This window comes from Chelonoidis abingdonii, chromosome 2 (assembly GCF_003597395.2).
Source record: "Chelonoidis abingdonii isolate Lonesome George chromosome 2, CheloAbing_2.0, whole genome shotgun sequence".
Lineage (NCBI taxonomy): Eukaryota > Metazoa > Chordata > Testudines > Testudinidae > Chelonoidis > Chelonoidis abingdonii.
Window position 1 is genome coordinate 114479472 of NC_133770.1, and position 23816 is coordinate 114503287.

Here is a 23816-nt window from a genome sequence, read left to right on the forward strand (position 1 = left end):
ATGGGGATCAAATGCAATTAGGAAGAAGGAAAGTATAATTAGTATTTTATGTTGTTTGTTGTCAGATAATTTATTGGTGTCCAAAGTGATATTATGCATGCACATCATTCCACCACTTGCATCATGTGTCCCTCTGTCCAAAAAATCCCAAACTTACAGAGATGTATATTCTTACCACGTGACGCTGCATTAACAGTGGGAGCCTCTGTGCATGTTGTGGATGAATTATTGCCATCATTTTCTTTTATTTGATTTGATTTCCTACTACATGCTATTGGTGATTAATGCTTCTATAATTTGTGCTACTTGGTTTTATTGGGTATCATGGCTTTGAAGCATGTTGTAAAGCAATACAACTGTGAAAGAAGATTACTGAGGTTGCACTTTGACTTTGGGTGTATTTGGTCTCATAGCATTAAATATTTAGTTTGAATTTACATCATTTCATAATTACACTACCAATTTCTTTGGATAGTAGAGCCCCCACAAGTCTCTTTGGAATAATTGCTCAGAAAATATGGATATTTTACGGTAATGTTTGTCTTTCAAAATATTTAAAATCCTAGTTCTTCAAATCCATTATTGCTTTTAGAGCAAATGAGCTAGATTTTTCCACCATTAGGATTTCACAACTGGGTAAGGAAGAAGTATCTCTTTTATGATGATTATTTTAACATATTTCCCCTTGAAGCATTTTAAAAATGACAGGATAAAATGGAGCATGTAGTTAGAACAGGTGCAAAGAGTAACTCCAGGCAGCTGGACAATAGAGAGGCTATCAGTAGACAGCCAGCAGGTGCCCAGGGTATCTGAAGTGAACCACCTAACAAAAAACAAGTGTACATGGGGCAGCCAAAAGATAGTACCTGGGAACTGGGCTAGTGGGCAGAGCAACGGCTGGCACAAAGGAGGTGGGCAGTGCAGCAGCAGACAAAATTTGGCAGAAGGCAGCTCTGGGCATTCTTCAGGTAGCTAGGACAGCATCAGTATATGGGCCCTGAAATTTATTTATTTCAGTGGGAGTTTTACCTGAGTAAGGATTGCTGTCTCATGCCTTCAGTCCACAGCAGGAAGGCAGCATTGGGGGTTTGGCAAGTGAGGCAGGGTGGCAAACATCCCAGGCTGCTGTGAACTGGACAGCACTAGACTGGCTGACATTTTGTGTGCAAGTTTTCATGCCATGTTCACAGACCACCTCACACACACTAATGAATGTAGCCTCACAACAACCCTCCACAGTCAGGAAATATTATATGCCCTATTTTATGAATGGGGAAACTGAAAACATTGACCTGCATACGGTCATATAGGGAGACTGAGGCAGATGTAGGAACTCAGCTCTCCCTGAATCCCAGTCTAATGCTTTAACCATAAGATACTGCTTCTTCCCAAGCAAAGAGAAAATTGCAGAAGGAAAACATGTGCTACATTCTATGCACTGTAAGACACAATCCTGCAAAGAAATGTGTTCATTATCAGCTGGATTCTTTTATTTGCTGTGTGTGATTAAGGGGAGATGTGCAGTCTTGCTAAGTTCCCAAGTTTTGGTTTGGTGCAACACCCCTGTGTAACTAAAAAGAAAGATTCGCACGAGCTCCAGTGCCACAGTTGTTAGAGACACCAGGTGTTCTGGCAATCACAGGGTTCTTCGGTGGTTGGATCTGAAATGGGTTGTGCAGAGGAGAAATGGGGTGGGCAAGGCTCTAGTGGGGAAGGTATAAAACAGTACGACCAGCTTCTTCTCCAGACCCACACTGTTAGCAGATGTTTGAACTCTTGCAAGGAGATGCTGATTTAGAGCCTGATCTTGTAGACACTGCATGTATACTTAACTTCAGACTCATGAGTAGGCCCATTGAAGGGAATGGGAATAGTCAAATGCTTAAAATTAACTAAGCATGTGCGGAAGTGTTTGCCAGATTAGAGCCTTGCTGAATATGATGGAGATGGCAGTAGCCTACTTGATCAGAGAAATCAGACTCAGGTGAGCTGTCCTAAGAGTGGAATTTCAAGAACTGCCAAACCTGCTCTTAAGCTTGAGCTTGTTGTTTATTTTGTGTTAACTTGTCAATAAAGTCAGGAGACAATTAGTGGCTCATTTGTCACCTGTCCTGTCATATGTCTGCCTGCTGGCTACTCCTCTAAGCTCACAAAGCATCCCCTGAATTGATCAGATAAGAAGGCAGCATCTGTGGGAATAACAGGGTCTAGAGAGGTCAACTAGTCTATTTCCCTTCTAGTGCCGAAAACAGAAGCAGTTGCAAGGCAGGATGAGAGCCATGAGTCCAGAGAGAAATCAGATGATGTCTGCAGCTTCTTGCCAGCCACCGTTGTGAGTTGGTGGAATTACAGGGGGCAGGGTTGGGAGAGAGGGATTTAGAGTAGGTTGAGGAGAAGCCATTAAGGAATGAGATCTGGGTGTTACAGTGAGACTGGTGTTCCTAAAGTTAGACATACATTTAGGATGGGTGACAGAAGATAGGACTGTGTACATTAACAGTCTTATACAGTGCAGTTCATCTGAATTATGTTAGGCTCCTGGATACAGCTAAAAATTTTTAGGTTTTTTTAAGAAATTCAGCTTCCTTACTTCTACTTCGGAAACACACAGTGCCGATTACTCTTTCAACAGCAGCAACAATGGAAATCTGAACACCTGCTGTTCAGCACTCACAGCTTTCGTCTTGGAACTTGACAGTAGTGGGGTTTCATAACTTCTTGGGAACTCTGCAACTCCAGTATTTGCTCCTCCGGGAATGCCTCACTTTTCTTTTTTCCTGTAGTAAACTTATATTATTTCATTTTCAGCAGAAAGATAGCCAGACATAAGATACAAAACACCATGCATGTTAAAACCTCTTCAGACTCCCTCCTGCTAGTATATCTACCCCAAACGTCCATTCATTTAAAGAAAGTACCTTATTCAACCAATTTGTTTTAATTGTTAATTTAATTTTGATAGAAGGAAAATGATTTAAATGCTGCCAAAGGGAAGTTATAACCATTCCATAACCACTAGTAAACTCAACTCAGTCTTGACAAGAACTGTACACTCACACAAACACACACAAAATGAATCTGAGATAACATGATAACTCCACTCACAGTGATTTATTGAGACCTGCTGACACAGTGCAGCCAAAAGGATGTCAGCATCATCATTGTCAGGAGGCATTGGAGATGGATCAGTCATGCTTCGGTTGGAAACTGGTTCCGTCACCAGAGTAGCAAGTGAAAACAAGGCCGCCCGAAAACAACATGGTGAAGACCTTTGGAAGCTGAGCTGAAAAGCCTGGGGCACAGCTGGGGAACCATTGAAAGACTTGCCAGAAACAAACAGGAGTGGAGGAGCTTCATCACTGCCCTAAAAGCCAGAGACATAATAGGAACATGATGATGATGATGATGATCGCAGTGATTTTGCACTTCCAATACTTCAGTAAAACCTACTTTGCTTCCATTAGCCCAAATTTAAATCAAAGTCTTTCCTCTTTTAACCAAATCCCTCATGTCAGAAGCATAATTTTAAATGCAATGCTATTGGTGTGGCAGTGCGTGCTTCCTTGCCTTGGCCCTCCACAATGCTTCAACACATATCTGGAGGGCTCACTTATAGGGATCAGAGGATGGTTACTCTTTTGGGGCTTGTCTTCACTATGGGCTAAATCAGTGTGGTTGCGATCGATGCACTGGGCATCAATTTAGCAGATTCGGTGAAGACACGATGAGTTGATGGGAGAGCGCTCTGCCGTTGACTTAATTAATGCACTTCAACAAGAGGCAGAAGCTATGTTGACCATAGAGAGTCTCCCGTCGACACCACGTTAAGTCATTGTAAGTTACGTTGACTTAAGTTACAAAACTTTACTACGGTAACTTTGATTGACTTACATCGCTTATGTAGATAAGGTCTTAGTCTTAGTCTCTATGCTGTGTCTGCCAGCAAGATTGCCAATTGTCATGGTAGTTTTTCTGATGTGAAAACTGGTCCAGTAGTTGCTGGACTGAAACCAACAATTCATTTCACATAAGTAACAAATAGACATCTGCTGAAAATGGAGTTTATCGCATATGTTCTCTCCAGTATCAACATGACCATTACATTTATCACATAGTGCAAATGCAAGAGACAGATATATGGTGAGCTCAATATTTGTATTCTCTCTGTAGTGCGTGTTGAATATTTAGTATTTTTGAGTTTCACTGGCAGAGGTTTTGGTGGATTTATGTTATTACTTATGTTGTTTCGATATATCTTGGATCATCACACTATCTCAAAGGCTAGAGAGACGCCGTCAAAGCGGTTGAGTAACAGCGCTTCAATCTTTTGTTCTGGAAGTGCTGTTCTGTGTATTATAATGCCAGAAATGCGGAATACTAAGGACTCCCTGAACTAGGAAAGAGATAAATAACGTACTCCAAGAGTCTATACTATATTGCTATTTACACTTAGTTATATATTGGCTTGTGTTAATGTACCACTTCCATCTATTACACAGAAAATATAAAAGCTCTTCTAAGCTATTTTCTGTTTAGTTTTTTCTGCTCCTAAATATTTATCAGATATTCCCAATTCTTTCCTCTGTTAAACTAAAATTTCTGATGCAATCTCTTGACCATGGTATCATAAATAATGTCAGATCTGGCCAAGTGTTCAACTGTTCCCTTCTTTTTAGAGAAGCTATTCTTTTCAGTCATCAGAGAACAACTCTTTTGGAGAGAAAGATTGAAAGTTCTATTCCATGTGCCAATTGTATAAAGGTTAGCTGATGACAGTCGTGTCTTTTGTATGTTGTGATCATTACAATGTGACAAAATCATAGGTCTCAAATATCTCAGTATCATATTAATTCAGTGCCCAGCTATGTGACACAGCCTGACTTCTTAAAGACACTTAAGGTTGTATCTTAGCAGTATTGTACTTCTGCCTTGCCTTGAAAAGAGATAGTATGTTCTGGAAGCTATGGCTCACGTACGCTCTGTGGTTCAAATTATCTGGCCAGTTAATAGCACTAGATCTGCTCTGTATATAATACTGATTTTCTCTTGGGTAATGCATGGGTGTGAGACACCTTAGATATGATGCAGAGGATTAGATAGATCTTGGCCCCATTGACTTCAAGGGATCAGGACTTCACTCTTAGCATTAACATTTACAAGGCAAAAATTATGCTTTGTAGGCAGTGTGAAATAGGACATTACTGAACACTATCTGGTTTAGTGATGTGATTTGGAAAGGTATGCTTCACAGAAAGATAAAGATAGGCTTAATAAAATGTACAAGCATGCATTCTTAGAAAACATGGCTGGATTTTTGTCTCAGGATGTAAAATGCCTTTGCACTGAGAATGAGAGAAACTTAAAGAATCCTCATTACCTCCAATATTTTGGGTTTTTGCCTTCAAAGGCTAAATCCATTTACCTTCTCTCTAGAGCAGTGGTGAGCAACCTGTGGCCCGTCAGAGTAATCCGCAGTCGGGCCATGAGACAGTTTGTTTACATTGACCATCCGCAGGCACAGCCTCCCGCAGCTCCCAGTGGCCACAGTTCCCCGTTCCCAGCCAATGGGAGCTGTGGGCAGCTGTGCCTGTGGACGGTCAGTGTAAACAAACTGTCTCACGGCCCGCCAGCAGATTACCCTGATGGGCGATGTGTGGCCCACAGTCTGCAGGTTGCCCACCACTGCTCTAGAGGACTGAAATTTTAGGTCCCTCTTCCTTGTTACACTCTCTCACCCAAAGGCTCAATTGAATTCTAATCTCTTTAGTTCTCAGAATATGTCATGTCATATGTAACTGAATCCAGAAGCCATTACAGGGCCTGAAGTGTATATTGCAATATTGTAAATGAAAAGTAAGCAACAAGAGGGAAAACCTGATATGGTTAAGGTATTGTAGTTCAACCATCTTGCACAAGATTTAATACAGAGGTGATGCGAAAACTGTGTGGACCTAATATGCATGTACATTTTCATCACTTTTGCATGGCCATTTCAATTTGCCAAGATTTGTAGGCTGCTTGATGTGAATATGTATGGATGCTTTCCAGTGTCTTCGCAGCATAACAAAAAAATCTTGCATGTGAAAATCTGCTGGTTTAGCTGAAAACTGTAAGGTGAATGACTGGATTTCACTGTGTCAGTGATAAAGCAAGAAGGAGGAAACCAAGTGCACCATCAACAATGTATGCCATCTGCCAACCAATTACAAGCTAAATTTATGCCATATGCCATCCAATTGGAAGCTAAATTTATGCCATATGCCAAGCAGTTGGAAGCTCAGTTCAGTTTTGATGTGGCTATTCTGAAGTAAATATGCATGAAAAACATATGCTTTCTGTCAACCAAATTTGTATGACACTGTCATTTCCAGACTGTGCCATTTATAAAACTAACGATTGTATCTTTTTGTTGAAGCTGTTCACATCAGGTGAAAAAGAAGTCAACATAAAAATTCCTTCAGAAACCCAAGGGGATTCAACTACAAGACACTCTCCACTTACTTTTTTGTTTAACTCATTCCTTGTAGCTCAGTCTGTGTGTTGAGCTTTCATTGCTAGACATGGATTGGATGCCTATTTTCTGATGATTCGACTCTTTCTGTGACCACAATAACCAAACTTCCAATGAAGTATAAGTAAAAAATTATGGATTAGGTTCAGATTGTAAGCAAACATAAATCAAACAAGACTTGCCAAGTTGCACCCATGTTTGGTTCTGTCTTCACACAGTGATCAGCAGTCTCTTGCTCATAAAACTAGACTCTCCATGGACAAAAAAATCACTCGTAAATTCACATCTTGCTCAGTTGGACGGGTGAGTCTAGACGACCAAGAGAAATTGTTGTTAAGTGAATCTTTTTCTCCATTGTTCTCTCCACCAGTGAGTGCCAGTGAACCTGAACCAGAACCTGAGCCAGAACCAGAACAGGAAACTGAGGCAGAGGCCGAGCAGGGAACGGAGACACCACAGGCTACAGAGGTGGGACCAGAGAGTGAGGTGGAGCAAGGTCCTGTGCGAGAGCCAGAAGAAAGTGCAATACTCAGTGAAAAAGAGAGGCAGAATGAGGAAGTGAACGAAAAAGACAACTGTTCTGCATCCAGCATATCCTCAGCAAGCAGCACTTTAGAGAGGGAAGAAAGAGAGGACAAGTTAACCAGTGACAATGAAACTGGTAAATTGAAGCTTTTTCAATAAATGCAGGCTTTCCCATAAAGAACATGTTAAATCAGGTGCTTTGGTGTAAAACTGATCAATTAACAAACCTTTCAGCCTGTCCTTCATTAGTATTTCTTCCTTTATGGTTCAAATCCATATCTGCTCTCTGTCTGTGGAACTCCATTGACTTCAATGGGGTTATGTGTGCAGAGTGGCAGAAGAATCAGGCCTTAGTAAAATAAGATTTCCCTCTGATCAAGACCGCTTTTTTCTTTCAACAGTTAATTTACTAACTAGTTAGAGACTGATCCTGCCACTAACCTGCATCCAAAGCTCAGTGAACTCAGTTGGATGTTCCAATGGTATGAGATGCCCTAAGATAGTTTGTCATGAGATCGCGAATGCCTGTCTCCACGCTGTTCACTATCGTGACTGGTAGCCATAATGTTAATACTATAGGAAATTAGGTGAGGTGCTTCTCCAGGTGCTGTATTTCTTTCTTTTCTTCCATCATTCCTGTCTTGGTCAGGTATCAGAAATTCAGGGAGACACTTTTTTGAAGTTGCTGACTGTAGAGCTAGAAATGCTGACCATGGCTTGGGTGGAGAAGGCATAAGGAGAACATTGTCCTAAAGGGAACACTTCCACAGTAGCCCACAATAATGGCTGGATGAACCACCAGGTACACTTAAAGGATGTCACTGCCTGCACACATACCCTATGCCCCAGCCTGCTAGGGGAGGAGTTGTGCCACCTAAAATTCCCTCCTGGGAGGTCCAACTCCATGTGGCCAGCAGCCTATGCCAGTGACTAAATGGTAGATTGTGGCCCTTAGTAATTTGATTCTTATACAATTGTTTACTCTTGAATTAATAGCTATAATATAATTAACATGGCCTCTAAATCTTATTGAGGCACTGCAATGGCATGCACTATTCTAAATGGAACATTTTAGATATTAAAATAAATTAAGTATCATAACATAAGAAGTATATAATCACTCTTTCCTGATGAAATAGAAATTGTTTGGAATCACGGACATCATGTCTGGTTGGTTAAATTGCCAACCTTCAGACATTCACATTTTTGTCCATAGATTACAGGGCCAGAAGGGACCACTGTGATCATCTAGTCTGACCTCGTGTGTAACAAAAGCCACAGAGCTTCCCTCAAATAGTTCTTTTTGAACTAGTGCATATAATTTTTTTAAAAAATGCAGTATTGATTTAAAAATCGCCTGTGGTGGCAAACCCCATCTCTTTTTTTACAGCAATATGTTATGAAAATGTTACAGGTTCACTATTGTTCACTATTTAAGGGTCATCAGCTTTTCTTCAGTGTACCGAACTCTCCTTGATGTCACTGGTCAAGGCAGGTATATGGCTCCATGAATACCATTATACCCTTGAAGAAGATGGATAGATAAATGTCTGTATAAAAATATAAACATAAAAGATGAGTTGAGGATTTAGTCCCAACAAACTTATCTCTTTGAGACAGCAGTTCCACCTGAGAAGGGCACAGTCAGTTTCAAGGACAGTCTTATCATAAATTTGGATCCCTTGTCTTCAGGTCAACAGAGATTGTGTTATAGTGCAGATAATGAAAAGTAGCTTCTAGGAATGGAGGTGTTGCTTGCACCTTCAGTGCTATTGCTTAGTGGGTTGTGAGGGGACCAGCACAGGAAATAAATCATAAAAGCTCACGCTAACACTCTCTTCCCTTTTCTCCACCAATGTAAGGCAGCTAGAGCCTCTATTTTAGAGTAGATGATGAAAGGCTTTAACACATAGGGGATGGAGACTATCTTCTGCTTCCTCCTCTTCAAGCAGACAAGATGTTGCCAACTGTCAGTATTGCAGATTACTCAGCTGGTGTTCAGCAAAAACTGTACTGGTTATGAAACAGACTGTGGCTCTCATCACGCTGTCGCATAGTCCAAATGTAAACGAGGAGCGAATGGGTTACGCATTTTTTTTCACGCTCAGCACATTTTAGTCCTAGCTGTTTCCAACTTGTAACTTCTTGTCGCATTGAATCCATTTCTCATACACTGCTGCAGTACTATTTTCATATTGTACTATAGCTTAATGAAATAGGCTTCAGCATTATAGTAAAGGCTCGTCGGTTGAGAGACCTAATGTGTTGTGATTTACTAAAGTTTGCAATTTAGTTGGTAAGGGAGCAAATGCAGAACTAGAAATCGTGCAGAGTACTCGGTCTGCATGAATTATTTTTGCATTCCTAGGGTTTTGTGCTTTGTCAGACAGTTCTCAGATTCCAGGAAAGGAGCTGTCATTCATGGATTACATTGCTGTGCCTGCCCAGACACAGCAGGGGCAAGGAAATGAAGTGTTTAGTTTTTGGCTCCTCCTTCCTTAGCATCAAACACACTGATCTATGCTTCTTCCAACCCCTCTCATCCTAGGGAGCACTGCAAAGCAGTAGCCAGGAGAAGTAGCATGCGAGGGATGCATGGGGGAGGAGGCAGCAATATCTACAGAAGTGGCAACAGCAGGAGGCTTTGCAGAAATAATCTTGTTTGGCTAGTGAAGAATGAAGTAGATCTTGAGAGCCTAAAATGGGACTCCAAACTCTATTATAAAATGTTGAGTGAGCACTACTGGAAAGGAATCAATCTAGGAAGACACAGAAGGTGAGAATCTAGAGGGAGACCAAATCTTGTGGCATGTATAGAGTGGAGTCTGGGAAATTTTGGACAGTTCTGAAGTCTTTCGGCAATTGAATCTGGTTAGGAATTGGTCTTTGTGAAATCCATAGTGAAGGGGAAGAGGAGAGTCTGGAGGAGATCAAATTTTCTTGGGAGGCAACCTCAGAAAAATCTAGTAGCAAATCTTGGCGAGAGAAGAGGTGAGGGAGCAATCCTATAGATGGGATGTTGAGGAAAAGGGGTCAGTGAAGGGTGTCACAGCTCAGGGCAACTGCACCTGTATTCCTCCCTCTGTGGTCCCTCGAGGGTACCCACTCTAGACTCCAATCTGCATCTCTCTCCCTCCTGAACAGGCGTCACAGTTCCCTGCCTACACTATGGTAATCCCCAGTAAGCCAGACTGGCTAAATAGGCCAGCATCTATGCTTTGCTTTTTCTCCACAGCCTTATGAACAGCATAATTGCTGGCAGTTATATGTTACAGCACAGCCCTTTATGAGCGAGCACATTTATTCTTAAGGTAAAAGTATTACAGAGAAAACATATAAAAACAATAAAAGTTCCTATATTCATGCTAACAGTTTACCAGGGTTCACCCATCAGTCTAATGTGGCCTCTGTAGACCAAAGTCCTTCCAGCCTTCCCCAGGAATGATTGGGGCCCAACTTGGACAGAAGTCATGTCTCTTTGCTGGATCAGGAAGAAAGTCCTGACTCAGTTTAAAATCAGGCATATACACACAAAATCCTTTCCTTGTCTGTTGACCTCTGGAGAATCCAGTTTGAACTAGTATATGTGAACCTCTCCAGCTGGTGCCTGCTCTCTGGGGAAGTTTCAACCTGAGCTAATTTGCCTAATTTCCTCCCACTGTTCTTAGTTCCTGGAAGAGCTGTGGTCACCTTCCCCCAGGGAATTACATACAGTCCATGCCCACAATGATATATAAATTTAATACACTAAGATCTCCCAAAGATACTGCAGGAAATTGCCATATCTGTCACAAATGGGAAAATGAGGCAAGGAAGAGATTGAGTGTTCAGAAAAGTAAAAGGTGAAGAAAGATAAGGGCTGCCTGCATCCTGGACAAAAATCATTTGCTGTAAGCTGAATCTTTCTTAACTTTGGGTTCAGCTTCAAATGTAGTTAAGAGCGAGTATGGATGGGGCCATAAACTATTCAACATTAGAAACCCAGGTTGGAATTCCAAGGTTGGAAGTATGCTCCGTAATGCACAGTGAATTTTTAAACCCATTTTAACTTAATTTAATTTTAACAAATGATTCAACTAGACCAGTTTGGGGTTTGGGTCTCTTGCCCATAGAGTTGATGTGGCCACTGAACTTGCAAAGGAAGAGACTTACCAGAGCAGATGGAAGGGGCTTAAGATTATAGAAATAAAATAAGTCAACTGATAAAGACATTAAATTTAAAGTGCTAACATGAAAATCCTGACAAAGAAAAAGGCAATAGAGTAAAAGGAGAAACAAAAATAAATAAGATACTCAAGAGAAAATGCAACCACAGAACTATGTGTGTATATATATATATACACACACATATACATATACATACACACACACACCAGGAAAGAGGAGAAGGAAGGCAGTAATCAAAAATCAACTAAAAGTTAATGTTAAAAGTTAGATTAAAAAAAATATTGATTAAATGTGTAAGGAAGGGAAAGAAAGAATCAAAAACAAAATCATGGTAAGTATTGAAAAACTATTTTCATAATCTATTTTTAATTGCAAAATATACTGAAGATGAAATAAGGCTGGTCTCATTTAATGCCCTTTGAAAAAAGATCTCATTTATTTTGGACATACTTTCTGCAGTGTGTCCCACCTGGTTGGTGAAGATGTTAAGAGCTGTTCAGGAGAATACCTGCATCCTACAATCTACTTTGATCATTTATTTTGATGGTTTTATTGTTGTTTGGTTTTAATTATTTATGATGTCTCATGCACTAGTTAATTTTGCAACTTCTATACTGCAGAATACAATATGTATTGTTATATCTTGCTGAGGGGTGGGCAGAGGCCACTATATTTCAGTTTGATTGTAGTTTAAATGCAGGTCAGTACTTATGGTCAGCAGATAATATTTTCAAAAATACCCAAATGACTTGGGAACCTAAGTGCATTAGTCATTTTTGAAAATGTGACTTAGGCTCCTAAATTATTTAGGTGCTTTTGAAAATTTTAGTCTGTGTGCACAATTCACTCTGCCAGAGACCCCAGAGGTCACCCTGGTGAATATGACCAAAGCACCCAGGAGTTGTGCTAAGCACAGCCAGAGTTTAAAGCTGCCCTCCCCTGGCCAGTGGTGGTTGCGGTGGAGAAGGATGGGGTGGGTGGATATCCAAATTCTGTTGGCCTCAGGCCCCATCTACACGACGCGTGAAAATCGATTTTAGATACACAATTTCAGCTACGAGAATAGCGTAGCTGAAATCGAATATCTAAAATCGAGTTACTCACCCGTCTTCACCGCACCGAATCGATGTGCGCGGCTCGCCATGTCGAATCCGGAACTCCGTTTGTTTTGGTGGAGTTCCGGAATCGATGTAAGCGCGCTCTGGGTTCGATATATCCCTGTCTAGACGAGACGCGATATATCGAACTCCGAGCTTTCGATTTTAACGCGCCGAAATGGCACGTCGTATAGACGTGGCCTCAGACTGGAAAAACACTCTTTTGTAGAGTAACACCTGTTTCCAGCCATGTCAAGAATACCACAGGAGCAGCCCTCTGACAATGTTTTCATCCTCCCACTTCTCGTCATAGTCCAGAGCAGAAAGCACAGAGACACTGGAAATGGGTACAGGTGCCATCCAGTCTTGTGTGGCCTTTGGACTAATAAATGATCAGATTCTTTGACATTCTGGGTATCCAGTAAAATAATGTGGGCCAGAACTCCTCAGTGAGCAATTGCCAACATGTAACCAGTTATTTTATCTATATAAAATTAAAAGAGCACTTCCAAGAAGCAGTTTAGTCTGTGTCCTTAGAGTCGCTGAGTACTTCCTGAGATGTTCTGAGCACCTTCAGCTTCCACTGCCTGAATGGCTGCTATGCACTTCTCAGAGAAACACTCACCAACTTGCTGAATCAGGCTGTAGGTCTGTGCTATTGATTACATATAATTTCTAAATATTTCCTGAAACTTTGGACTTGTCTACTTGAATATTTACTTCACAGCAACCTGTGATTTCAGTCTTCCTTGCACTAATCTGCTGCGCACTGTCAGTCTGTGTAGAACATTGGCAGTGTCCCTATGGACAGTCAGCATGAGATAGATTCACAACCCAGCTTGCTGCACATTCAGTCTTTGTATAGACAGGTCCTTTATCTGGTTTCATACTATAATTGTACATGTATCACCAAAGACATTTCTAATGCCATTTTTAGGATTCATGACACCCTGTTGCTTTTCCGTTTATTGTGTGTGTGATTACAGGTACATGGTCACAAACTATTCAAGATGCTGGTGTGAATGAGCAGTGCAGCAACATTCTCAACAACAAACGGTTCATGCTGGATATGTTGTATGCCCATAACAAGAAGCCCAAGGATGAAGAGGAGAAAGAGCTGGAGGAGAAGGAGGAGGAAAAGAAGGAGACGGAGGAAAGTGATGAGTCAATCACCAGCCTAGCCAGTAGGATCTCTATCCTGCAGGCCAGCAAGCAGGCCAAAGATGAAAATGTCAAAAAGATGGAGATTGGAAATCTGGACAACCAAGGCAGTGTGAAAGCCTTTGCAGAAAAATTCAACAATGTTGAGCTGGCCAATGGGACAGTATTGCCTGAGGGTGAGTTCGATGAAAAGGTTCCCGAGAAAACACCGGCACAGCCCAAGAAGGAATCTGATTACATTTGGGATCAGCTCATGGCTAATCCTAGAGAACTTAAAATCAAAGACATGGATTTTACAGACTTGGGGGATGAGGATGATGTAGATGTGTTGGACACTGATATGGGTCCTAGGGACTCCCTAGTTCCCCCTCCCCCACCTCCACCTTCCTTTTTGGGTTTGCCTCCTCCACCACCTCTCCCTTTGTTTGGATGTCCACCTCCACCCTCTGGTAATTTATTGGCTCCTCCTCCACTGTTCAGCACTCCTCAGGGTTCAGGGTCACCCCAGGTTTCTAGGGGTCAGCCAGCATTCATGAAGAAGAAGAAAACCATCCGTCTCTTTTGGAATGAGGTACGGCCATTTGAGTGGCAGTGTAAAAATAACAAACGCTGTAAAGAATTCCTGTGGTCGAAACTGGAACCCATTAAGGTGGACACTTCCAAACTGGAGCACCTCTTTGAGTCTAAATCCAAGGAACTGCCGATCACAAAGGTATTTCTAATGTTTAGTTTGTTTTTATTAATTTTGAGTTTGTTTTTAGATTAATTTAGATGATATTTTATGCTTAAAGGGTTTAAAAAACAAAGGAAATTAACAAAGATGTTTATGTATGTTCCATATTCATGCACATAAGTATTCTAGAAAGACAGACACACACTCCATGAACTGACAATAAGAGCTGAGCCCCAAACAATATATGTGCCTTGCCACTGCTCTTGTGAATCATATTTCTATACCACTTTTTTGTATTTCACTTCAGCTGGGGAGTATTCGCATTGTAAACTTCATAGCCAGAATTTTCAAACATAGGTTTGTCTACATAGGGGGTATCCAGGAATATTAATCCAAATTAATTAAAGGTATGAATTTGAAGTGGATTAGTTAAACTATACTGAGTCCCTGTGTGGGTGCTGCGGTTCAGAATTAAAGTGGCCTAAATTCAATTTGGCTTAATTCACTTACAAAGTGAATTAAACTATCCTAAAATAAGGCCACTATAATTCTGAATGAGTGTGTTCACACAGGGTTTGAATGCAGTTTAACTAATGCTCTTCAAATTCACACATTTAAATAAATTTGGAATAATTTTCCTGAATGTCCCAGTGTTGACAAATCATTATAGATACCTAAAAACTTTAAGCACCCACATTTTAAAATGTTGTCCCCATGGATACCAAAGTGCATCATGCATTAAGGAAAGGTAATTCAGATCTGAGTATCTGGCTACTTTTACCTTGCTAGTGAAATTTAAAGCTTTATCGTTAAGCATATATGGAGATGAGGCAAAACAGGGCTTGTTATAACTGGACACCACATGAAATCATTGTAATATATTCTCATAACATATATCCTGTAATATATCTTCGTACTATTTTCATAATCATTCTAGGAATTATTCCTGAAAGGGTCATAACATTAAAGTATGGTTCTGCTTTGAAATGTGCAAATAGTCTTGTGGTTCCATGTTAATTGTCTCTCTTATGTTTTCCATTTCAAATGTGTTAAGATTACTTGTCAAAAGAACTTTTTGTCATATTGCCAAGCCCTGCAAACATGACCTGGGTTCTCTACTTTTCATGCATAATTTTTTTTTTGCCACCTTGCACAGAAATGTTTTTTATCCTTAACTTAGATAACTTAACTATCCAAATTTCATTATGAAAATATGAAATTTTCATGAGAGAAAATCTTGATTTGCTAATACTTCTGTGTTTCATAGGAACATTATCATAAAAATAAACCTTAAAGGCTGATAACATAACCATTTAATGCTGAACTCTTATGACGTCTCTTGTAGTTGAATTTAATGGAGATTTAAAGTTAACCTTTAAAAGTTCTTAGCTAGAACCCTTGCTGTTCATGACTGTATTGTTTTTGATTTATTAATGTAAGTACAGTAATTGGCATCAGAGAAACAATATGTTTTTCCAGTTATAGTACTAATAAAAGATACACCAAAAGGCCACATATAAGAGAAACACTCATTGCCAATTTGTATCTGTTGTACATATGCCTAAGTTCTCACATCAGTACAAGTTTTATAACAATTCTGAAAAAGCACATAATACTGTCATCATTTTACTTTTCCATTATTGGTACAAATTATTAAGTATCCATATGTTCAAAAACAAACAATCCAGAAGACTAGATGGCTCAAGGTGTTGGGAATTAGATCTCTAGTCCTTCATTTCTAGGTCACTGGTTCAAATCCAGTTGAAATTGTTATAAATGGCAGTTTGATAGTCGATATTGATGTTCTTGGTCAAGCAGAACACATCACAGTTGACTGACTCAGCTGGTAGGCCAAGGATTGAATAGATCTGAAATCTTGCACTGTTTTCTCACTCCTAGAGACTGTTCCTCCAGGCCAGTGCTGAGAAGTGTTGTATCAGTGCAGGGAAGCTTGCCCTACCTTGCTGTTGCTTTTGAGTATAAGCAGAAGACTTCTGTTTCCAAGGCTATCACCTCACACCTTCAATAGAGACTGAGTCCCCCACCAAAAAAAGAAAAAAATTGTAATCAAAAGTCTGCCTGACTAATTTGTACAGCTGACTTTGAACTCTGAGCTGTCTGAGAGTGTAATCATTTCAGCCAAAATAGTCATGTATTGGTAATGTGGATAATATAGCTGCAGTTTATAAAATGTTTACACAGCAAACAGTAGGTGTACAAATACATCAATTACATAGATTCCACAGTTGTTATAATTTTAAATTGAATTATCTCTGACACAAGACTAGCTCAATGATTTTTAGTGCATATAGATCTGAAATGTATTTCATACAGATTTTAAAAATAAATCCAATCTGATTAATTTAGGGCACATTGAGCTTAATTTCACTTCCTCTGCTTTCTCCACTCTTGGTATATTACCCCTCCTCCTCTCCTTCCTTGCAAATAGAAATCTTATCATAGAAGGCTCATTCTGAGTATGGACTGGAGCAGACGGAATGAGAATGTTGTCTAGGAACCATAAAACAAATCATTTCTTGAACTGAATGTAGAGTTATAACATATTTCCACTTCCACAGAGTTTGTTGTATACTTTATAATGTCAATATTTTGATGAACTGGTCTGCCTTTTACCCTTTTACATTTACCATAAATTATAATAAAAGATTTTAGAATATTTTAATCGCTTGATTAATTTTTCCAAATCATTAACCAAGTTGATTCCCATACTCTCCTCACTCATTTCCGCCCTACACAAACTTCGCTGTCCTCCATGTGCTGCCAGGTGCTTTGGCATGACGTCTACTCTTTGCCTGACAAGATGAATCAGCAGGTTTCTTTGAAAGCAGTGTAGCCTTGAATTGTGAAGAGTAATTTAGATGATGACTTTTCTCTTAGAGGTTAATCTCGGAGTCTCCAAGAGAAAAGTGGTCATCTAAATCACTCTTCAGAATTCAAGGCTTCACTGACTTCAAAGAAACCTGCTGACTCATCTTCGTCTCTGCTGCTGTGCCAAAGCACCTGCCAGTACATAGAGGGCAGGGATTTCTCTGCATGAGAGATTACAAGTTTAACTTCCATTATGTCCCTTCAGTAGTACAAGATTGGAGTTTCATTATCATTGCACAGAAGATTGCACTGATTTTTTTTAAGACGTACTGTTTTAAAGGACAACCTTTGGATAAGCCTGGTAAAGTGTTGATGTATAGCCAAACTTTTGAAGCCTTCTTGTCTCTTTCTCTATAATCCAACATCTTTCCTTCCACTCAACCAGACCCTTGTCCTTTCCCATTTTCATCCAGACCATTTTAGCATCTTTGATATGAATCCCGGCAATGTTTTGTGTTAGTGCCCTGACTTTCTTCTCTTCCTCTGAGTACAATGAGTCACTTGGCTCTGCCTGATCTCTTGGGCTGCATCTTGTGACTTCTGTTGTCTGTGAGCCTGATCAAGCTCCCAGTGAAGTCAGTGGCAAGCAGGGCTGGCTCTAGCCATTTCGCTGCCCCAAGCATGCCGCTCGCCGGTCCCACAGCTCCGGTGGACCTCCTGTAGGCGTGCCTGCAGATGTTCCACCGGAGCCACGGGACCAACGGACCCTCTGCAGGGATGCCTGCGGGAGCTCCACCGGAGCCACCTGCCGCCCTCCCGGCAACCGGCAGAGTGCCTTCCGCGGCATGCCGCCCCAAGCACGCGCTTGGCGCGCTGGGGCCTGCAGCTGGCCCTGATGGCAAGAGTCCTATGAATCTCTCTGGGCATTGGCTCAGGCCTTATCTCACCACCGCCCCTGAAGGTGGTCTTGCCTCTTAAATCCCAGTCTTCTGTGTGTCCAGCCCAAGATCTGTCCTATTTCCCATCTTCTCCTTCTGACAAATCTAAGTTGGGGGGAGTGAGGGCCCCTCTTCTTTGTTCATGCTAGTTGTTGTCTTCAAATCACAAATACCTTGCGTCTTCTGTGAGTCACAAGTATCACAGATTATTGACTCCAGGAAGCCTGGATCATGTAATGAGGAACAAGAACTAGCCCAACAAAGATTTTCAGACTTCTGAGACTCCCCACGGGTTAGGGGGAATATCATCAAACCTGCTGAGGGCAGGTAGAGCAGATCTTAGATAAAGTAGGAGTAATTAAAGAGACATAACTGAATCTGTAAAAATAATAATAATAATACATGCACACATGTTTACATCCTTCTCTGTCAGGTTTGCTTTGGTGATTGTGCTCAAATTAGCCCAGCTCTGCCTTTTTCCAAACCAGTTTGTCAATTTCCAGTGAGAACACATCACATTGTGCCTATCTCCTAGTGTCCAATCCGGTCTACTGCACAATAGTGTAAGTCAAGAGGTGCTACAAATTCAGTTGGTTCTCCTAAAAACAGAATACAGAGTAATGAATAAAAGTCCAACCAGTCAGATTTCAATGCAGTAGATGTAGTCAGTTGCTCATCAGATGAATTGTTCAGAAAATTGTGAGAGACACTAAAATTAAGATCAGAAGAGAGGATGAGGTATGGATTTTTTGGCTCCATCTTACCAGATATGCTTCTTGATACAGCTGCAACCAATTTTACTCCTTTTTACAATTTAACTGTGATTTCCACAAAACACAGCTATAAACAGCCACTTCCTGGTGCTAGCTCACAAGAAGTTTTTCATTAAACACAATAGACTACAACAAAATAAAATAAAATATACCTCAGATAGCTGAATGTAACATGTGGAGACATTTGTAATTTCTGGCAGAAAACTGGTAACATAATGGAGAAAACTACTACATGATTACTCGAATCACAGCATCCTCCACTGCAGACAGTTTATTTGTGAGACTAGAGGGCTGCGACCGCTTGTTAGCAGGCATAAAGAGCGAGATCAGATTTCCTCACTGGGCAAGTCTGAAGATTTCTTCCCCTCTTAAACTGCCAAACCAGGCAGGTATATTGGCACGGTGGTTCAAAGTATTTATTTTTCTGTGCGGAGAGATGAAAACAAATGCACCTTTGCTGTGTTAAATTATGTTATCATGCAACCCTGCTGCTGTCTGCAAAGCATAGTTTAGAAATTATGTTTTTGCTGGCTCATTTCCTGTTGGATAGGGCTGAATTTACTGTTCCTGGAGCTTAAGAAACCAGCAGAGAGTAAAGACTAAGGAATATATTCTCATCTGCGTGCACAAGGATATCCCTTGCATGTGCATAACTTCAGTGAAGGCTGAGGGAAATTATACATGTGGGCTGGGATTTCCAAAGGAGTGTAAGGGAGTTAGAGCTCCAAATCCCATTCAGTTCCTTTTGAAATCCTAATAATCCTTCTTAATCAAGATAGAAATAAATGGGATGCTCTAATTGCTTTCTCACAATTGGAGGACAATGCAATATCCTCCATATAACTGACGCAGAGTCAGGTGACTCAGATTGTCTTGCCAGTTTAAATGCTGCGCATGCAGGGATTACTTTTTGGGAAGAAGCTATTTTTGTCTTCATGTTATATAATATAAAGGTACTTGCTTACAAGGCAATTGGAAAAATCGTATTAAATTTCACTTCTTCGGTATTACCCATAATAAATAATTTGGTACAGTGAAATACAAGTTAGAAAGTAGCTATTTACAAAAAGGTTAGTATGATTGAGACTCAAGAGGAAGTGATCTTAGGTGAACACAGCTTTATTTTTATGTGGTGTTGGCCGCTTACTGTGTTTCCAGAAAATTGATTAATGGCCCTGAAGCTGGAAATCACTGCTTTAGGGGAAAGTGTGTATCACAATGTGCTTAAATTAGATCCTCCATAAAGAGACTAATCCTGTCACATTAGTGAGGGAAGAGGTCAAGAGTGGTTTTAGGGTGTTTTTGGCAAATGTCATGAAGAAAATGAATCTGGCAAAATAGAGCTAGAAAATTGAAAGCAAAGTTCACTTTTGGTCATCTAAAAATGTATATTGGGCCTTGTCTGCATACACAGAAGTTGTATCTCTTTAACAATACTATACCATTATGTCATCCTGACTGTGGACCCAGTTATACTGGTGTAAAAGTGCTTATACTGTTATAGCTATTCCCTTACAAGAAGGCAAATAAGCTATAGTGGTAAAAGGCATCTTTACTGCATTCACATTAAAAGAGTCATACAGTTAACAGAAATAGTTATACCAGTATGAAAATGTGTGTAAGCCAGCCTTTAGAACAATTATGATCCAGTTGAGGCTTTGGGTACAAGCTCCAAGTAATGCCAGAGCTTAGCTGCATTAACCTGAGAGCAGGCCAAGAAACAGGTTGAGACTCAGGTAGTAACAATCTGGTTCCTAGTTCCCCCTTTGATCCAGAAGGGAAGTAATCTGCCCCAGCTTTATACCATGCACAGATTACTACTACTTCCTCACAGGCACAGCTGTGTGAGCTGATATGCTGGTAGGTGGATCTAGAGCTTAAAGTTAAGTACATACTTAAGTGCTTTTGCTGAATAGGGGCTTCAGACTTTAACTCAAATCCCTAAATTTGATCCAGATATGGATCTGAACAGCATCTTCCCACCCCATATTTGTATGCTAGCAAAGAAGGAGGAAAAGAAAGAATTATGCTTACAAAGTCCAGTGTGTAACAGAGTCCTACATCATATGCCATATTCAGTTACATCCTTAGCTTTCCAAAAAAGGCACCTTCCAATGCAGTGTGATGAGAAAATAAAAGATACGTTGCCTAAATGAAAACCATGCTGAAAATTTTATAATTCCCCTATACGTGTTTTGCAAATCAGTTTACTTAGTTGGCTAGGCATTTTTGTCACTGTTGGGTGTAGAGGATGTTTGTTTTTTACATTTTTATAAAAAAAAAAATACATGACTGAGGTCCGTAAAAAGATATTGTTGTTAATATTTTTCACTTTCATTATCTGTATTGTCATTATTATCTAACACTTCACTGGATGATCTCAAAGCCCTTGGTACATATTAAGGACTAGCATATAGCTGGCCCTACAGCGAAGTGCAGAGGACATCAGAGAGCAAAAGTAGGTCCACACCTGCACAGGGATCAGCCACAGTACTCTGACCACAATGGATGGGATGGTGTTATTCCTTCACCAGCCACAGGGCAGAAAGCAGTGCAGGCAGGACACATGCTGCATCTCCAAAAAGGAAGTGTTGGAGCTCCTTCTGAGAGCAATCATGGAACCATTGTCTACCTTTGTTTTCTAACATAATAGAACCATTCTGAATCAAGCCAGGCAGATCTATGAGATAGGTAAGTATTACTGTCTCCCTTCTACAAATAGGTCAACTGAGGCAAAGGTTAAGTGACATATCCAAGGTCACATAGCCAGTCAGGAACAGAACCCAGGACCCCTGCTTCCCAGTTCCCTGTTCTAACCACTCGTACACACTTCTGCTGAGCGGTTCTGAAAATTCTAGCAGTTTCTGGTGACATTTAATTTCTATCAGCTGGAGACAGCTATCACTTTATACTGGTAACATCAAACTTGATCTAAAAATTTTGAATCCATCCCAAATTTCTGTACTCCCAAGCCTCATGGCTAAAAGTACATAATATAGTTATCTTGTCTAGTTATAAGTCTAATTTCTGCCTTCTAGTTTAAACTCAGACAACCCCCACTGACTTCTACTGTCATTTACTCCCATGCATCCCCAGTGAATTTAACCTATATTTTGCTTATAGATGCACTAGTTTTTATTGTCAGTGTTGCTACTATTACGTAAGTTCAAGTCGTTGAAGACCGATGTAAATTTTTGCTTTGTATTATCAGAAAATTGTATCAAAGTTAATTTTCTTATCTTTACCCGTTTACCAAGAAAACTGCTGCAGATGGAAAGAGACAAGAGATCATTGTGCTGGACTCAAAACGAAGCAATGCTATTAATATTGGATTGACAGTGTTACCCCCGCCAAGGACCATCAAGACTGCTATTTTGAACTTCGATGAATATGCCTTAAACAAGGAGGGAATAGAGGTGAGAAGAGATAGTCCAGTATGGTCAGGGTTAAATTGTGAGCATATAATTTTGCTCAAGTATTATATATACTGTAGTTCATCTCTGTGTAAGGAAAAAATCTTTGTGCCTTATTTTCATCATTGGGGGTTGACATTAGTTATATGTACCTGTGGGTTCTTGCATTCAATCCTCCATCTTTATTACTTAAAGACTGATTTTTTAAAAAAACTTAAGTCCCTAAAGTTTTGCTTCTAAATCCATGTTTAGTATTTTCAGATGTGCAGAGTACTTTAAACTCCAGTTGGTATCCCATGGAAACTGCAGGTGCTCTGCCTCTCTGAACGTCAGGCTGTTTATTAAGTGTCATTCTGTGCTTAACTTTTAAGAAAATTTGAATCTAAATTCCTGTTGAGGTTTTCAGGGTGGTAGCAGTCAGGTATCTTTCTTTGTGTATTCTCTCAAAGTTTAATTTCAGTTTTTTTACGTTATTAAAAATCTTAAATACAGTTCATTATACATATATATTAAATGTCAAACACTTGCACTTCCAAGTATCTACAAGGAATAAATTCACAGTTCCTAGAACTGTTGGAAACTGTACAAGGTTTAATAAAGTTCATGCTTGGTTTGCTATTGCAGTTGTTCTAGATTGTATATCAAATGGAAAACAAATGCAATGGTGGGTTGTCCTCAGAATAGCATCTCTGTGTTACTGTTGTTTGAAATAAGCCAGTTGGTAAAAAGATTACAGATGATGTAATTTTTACCATTACATGTTTGACTTTTCAGATCTCCTTACCAATTCCAAGATGAGCTCTGTTTGTTATTCTTTTATCAAAACGTTGTTCCTCTATGAAGTCTAAAAAGAAACTGCTGCTACTATTTTTTAATTTTGATTAAAAAAAAAAGTAAACGTTTTTACTAAACCTGTACAATTACAGTAAGAGTAATCTGCATGCTTGAAGACCTGGTCTAAAATCTCAATCAATACCTGACTGAATATGTCATTTGCAGATCATCTTCCAATATTTTAGTTTTATATTTTTCTTTTGCCCTCACCCTCCTCCCCATATATAGGAAACAAGGATAAGTTAAAAGCAAGATAATATGGAAACAGAGCTGCAAACAGTTAAATGAAAAAACAGAAAAGAAAAAAAAGCTATTATGTTTTAATTTAATGCGAGGGCCTGATCTTCCTCTGGTGGAATACTAGTACTTCCCAGTGACACATTTACTTGCCTCCCATAGTACGTTGCTCATATCTTGCAGGTGAATAATTGGGCCTTTAGTAATTATGACTCTAGAGAGGGACCAAAACAGAATGCATAGCAAAGATGTTAACAATCTAGTATACATCTTCTCCCTTAAATTTCTACCTCCCCTGGCAGACTCAACACCTCACCGGCTGTTCTGGACACCTCACCTTTCCAACCTGTGCGACCTACCGTTGAGGCTACCCTAGCCACTTGCCAGGATAGTGAGTGCCTGCACCATCTCCACCCTTTCAGGGTAGCCGTTTCACTGGCTGCACCCTGATTGATGCAAGATTTCCATCATTTCTTTTTAAAATATACTACAAAATAGGGCAGATTGCAAAGTGAAGCACTCACAAGTCAGGAAATGACATATTGTTGCCTACACAACCTTCACTTTTCTCCTGATTCATAGACATTCAGGTATAGTCTCCTATGACATGGCCACATACTATTTTTTTCACACAGGACCACTATCTCATTCAGGGCTC

General features: G+C 40.1%; 1 protein-coding gene across 10 annotated transcripts in view; it reads left to right on the forward strand.

The window, feature by feature from the left end:
• FHOD3 (formin homology 2 domain containing 3) overlaps positions 1-23816 on the forward strand; it is a 1052879-nt gene that overhangs the window by 577570 nt on the left and 451493 nt on the right. For 9 of the 10 annotated variants that reach the window (XM_075062615.1, XM_075062616.1, XM_075062617.1 and 6 more), the window contains 3 exons: positions 6882-7172; positions 13287-14173; positions 21932-22090. In XM_075062615.1, the coding sequence (XP_074918716.1) occupies positions 6882-7172; positions 13287-14173; positions 21932-22090 (1337 nt within the window). The remainder of the gene's footprint in view (positions 1-6881; positions 7173-13286; positions 14174-21931; positions 22091-23816) is intronic. The other variant, XM_075062618.1, reaches the window with a different exon arrangement.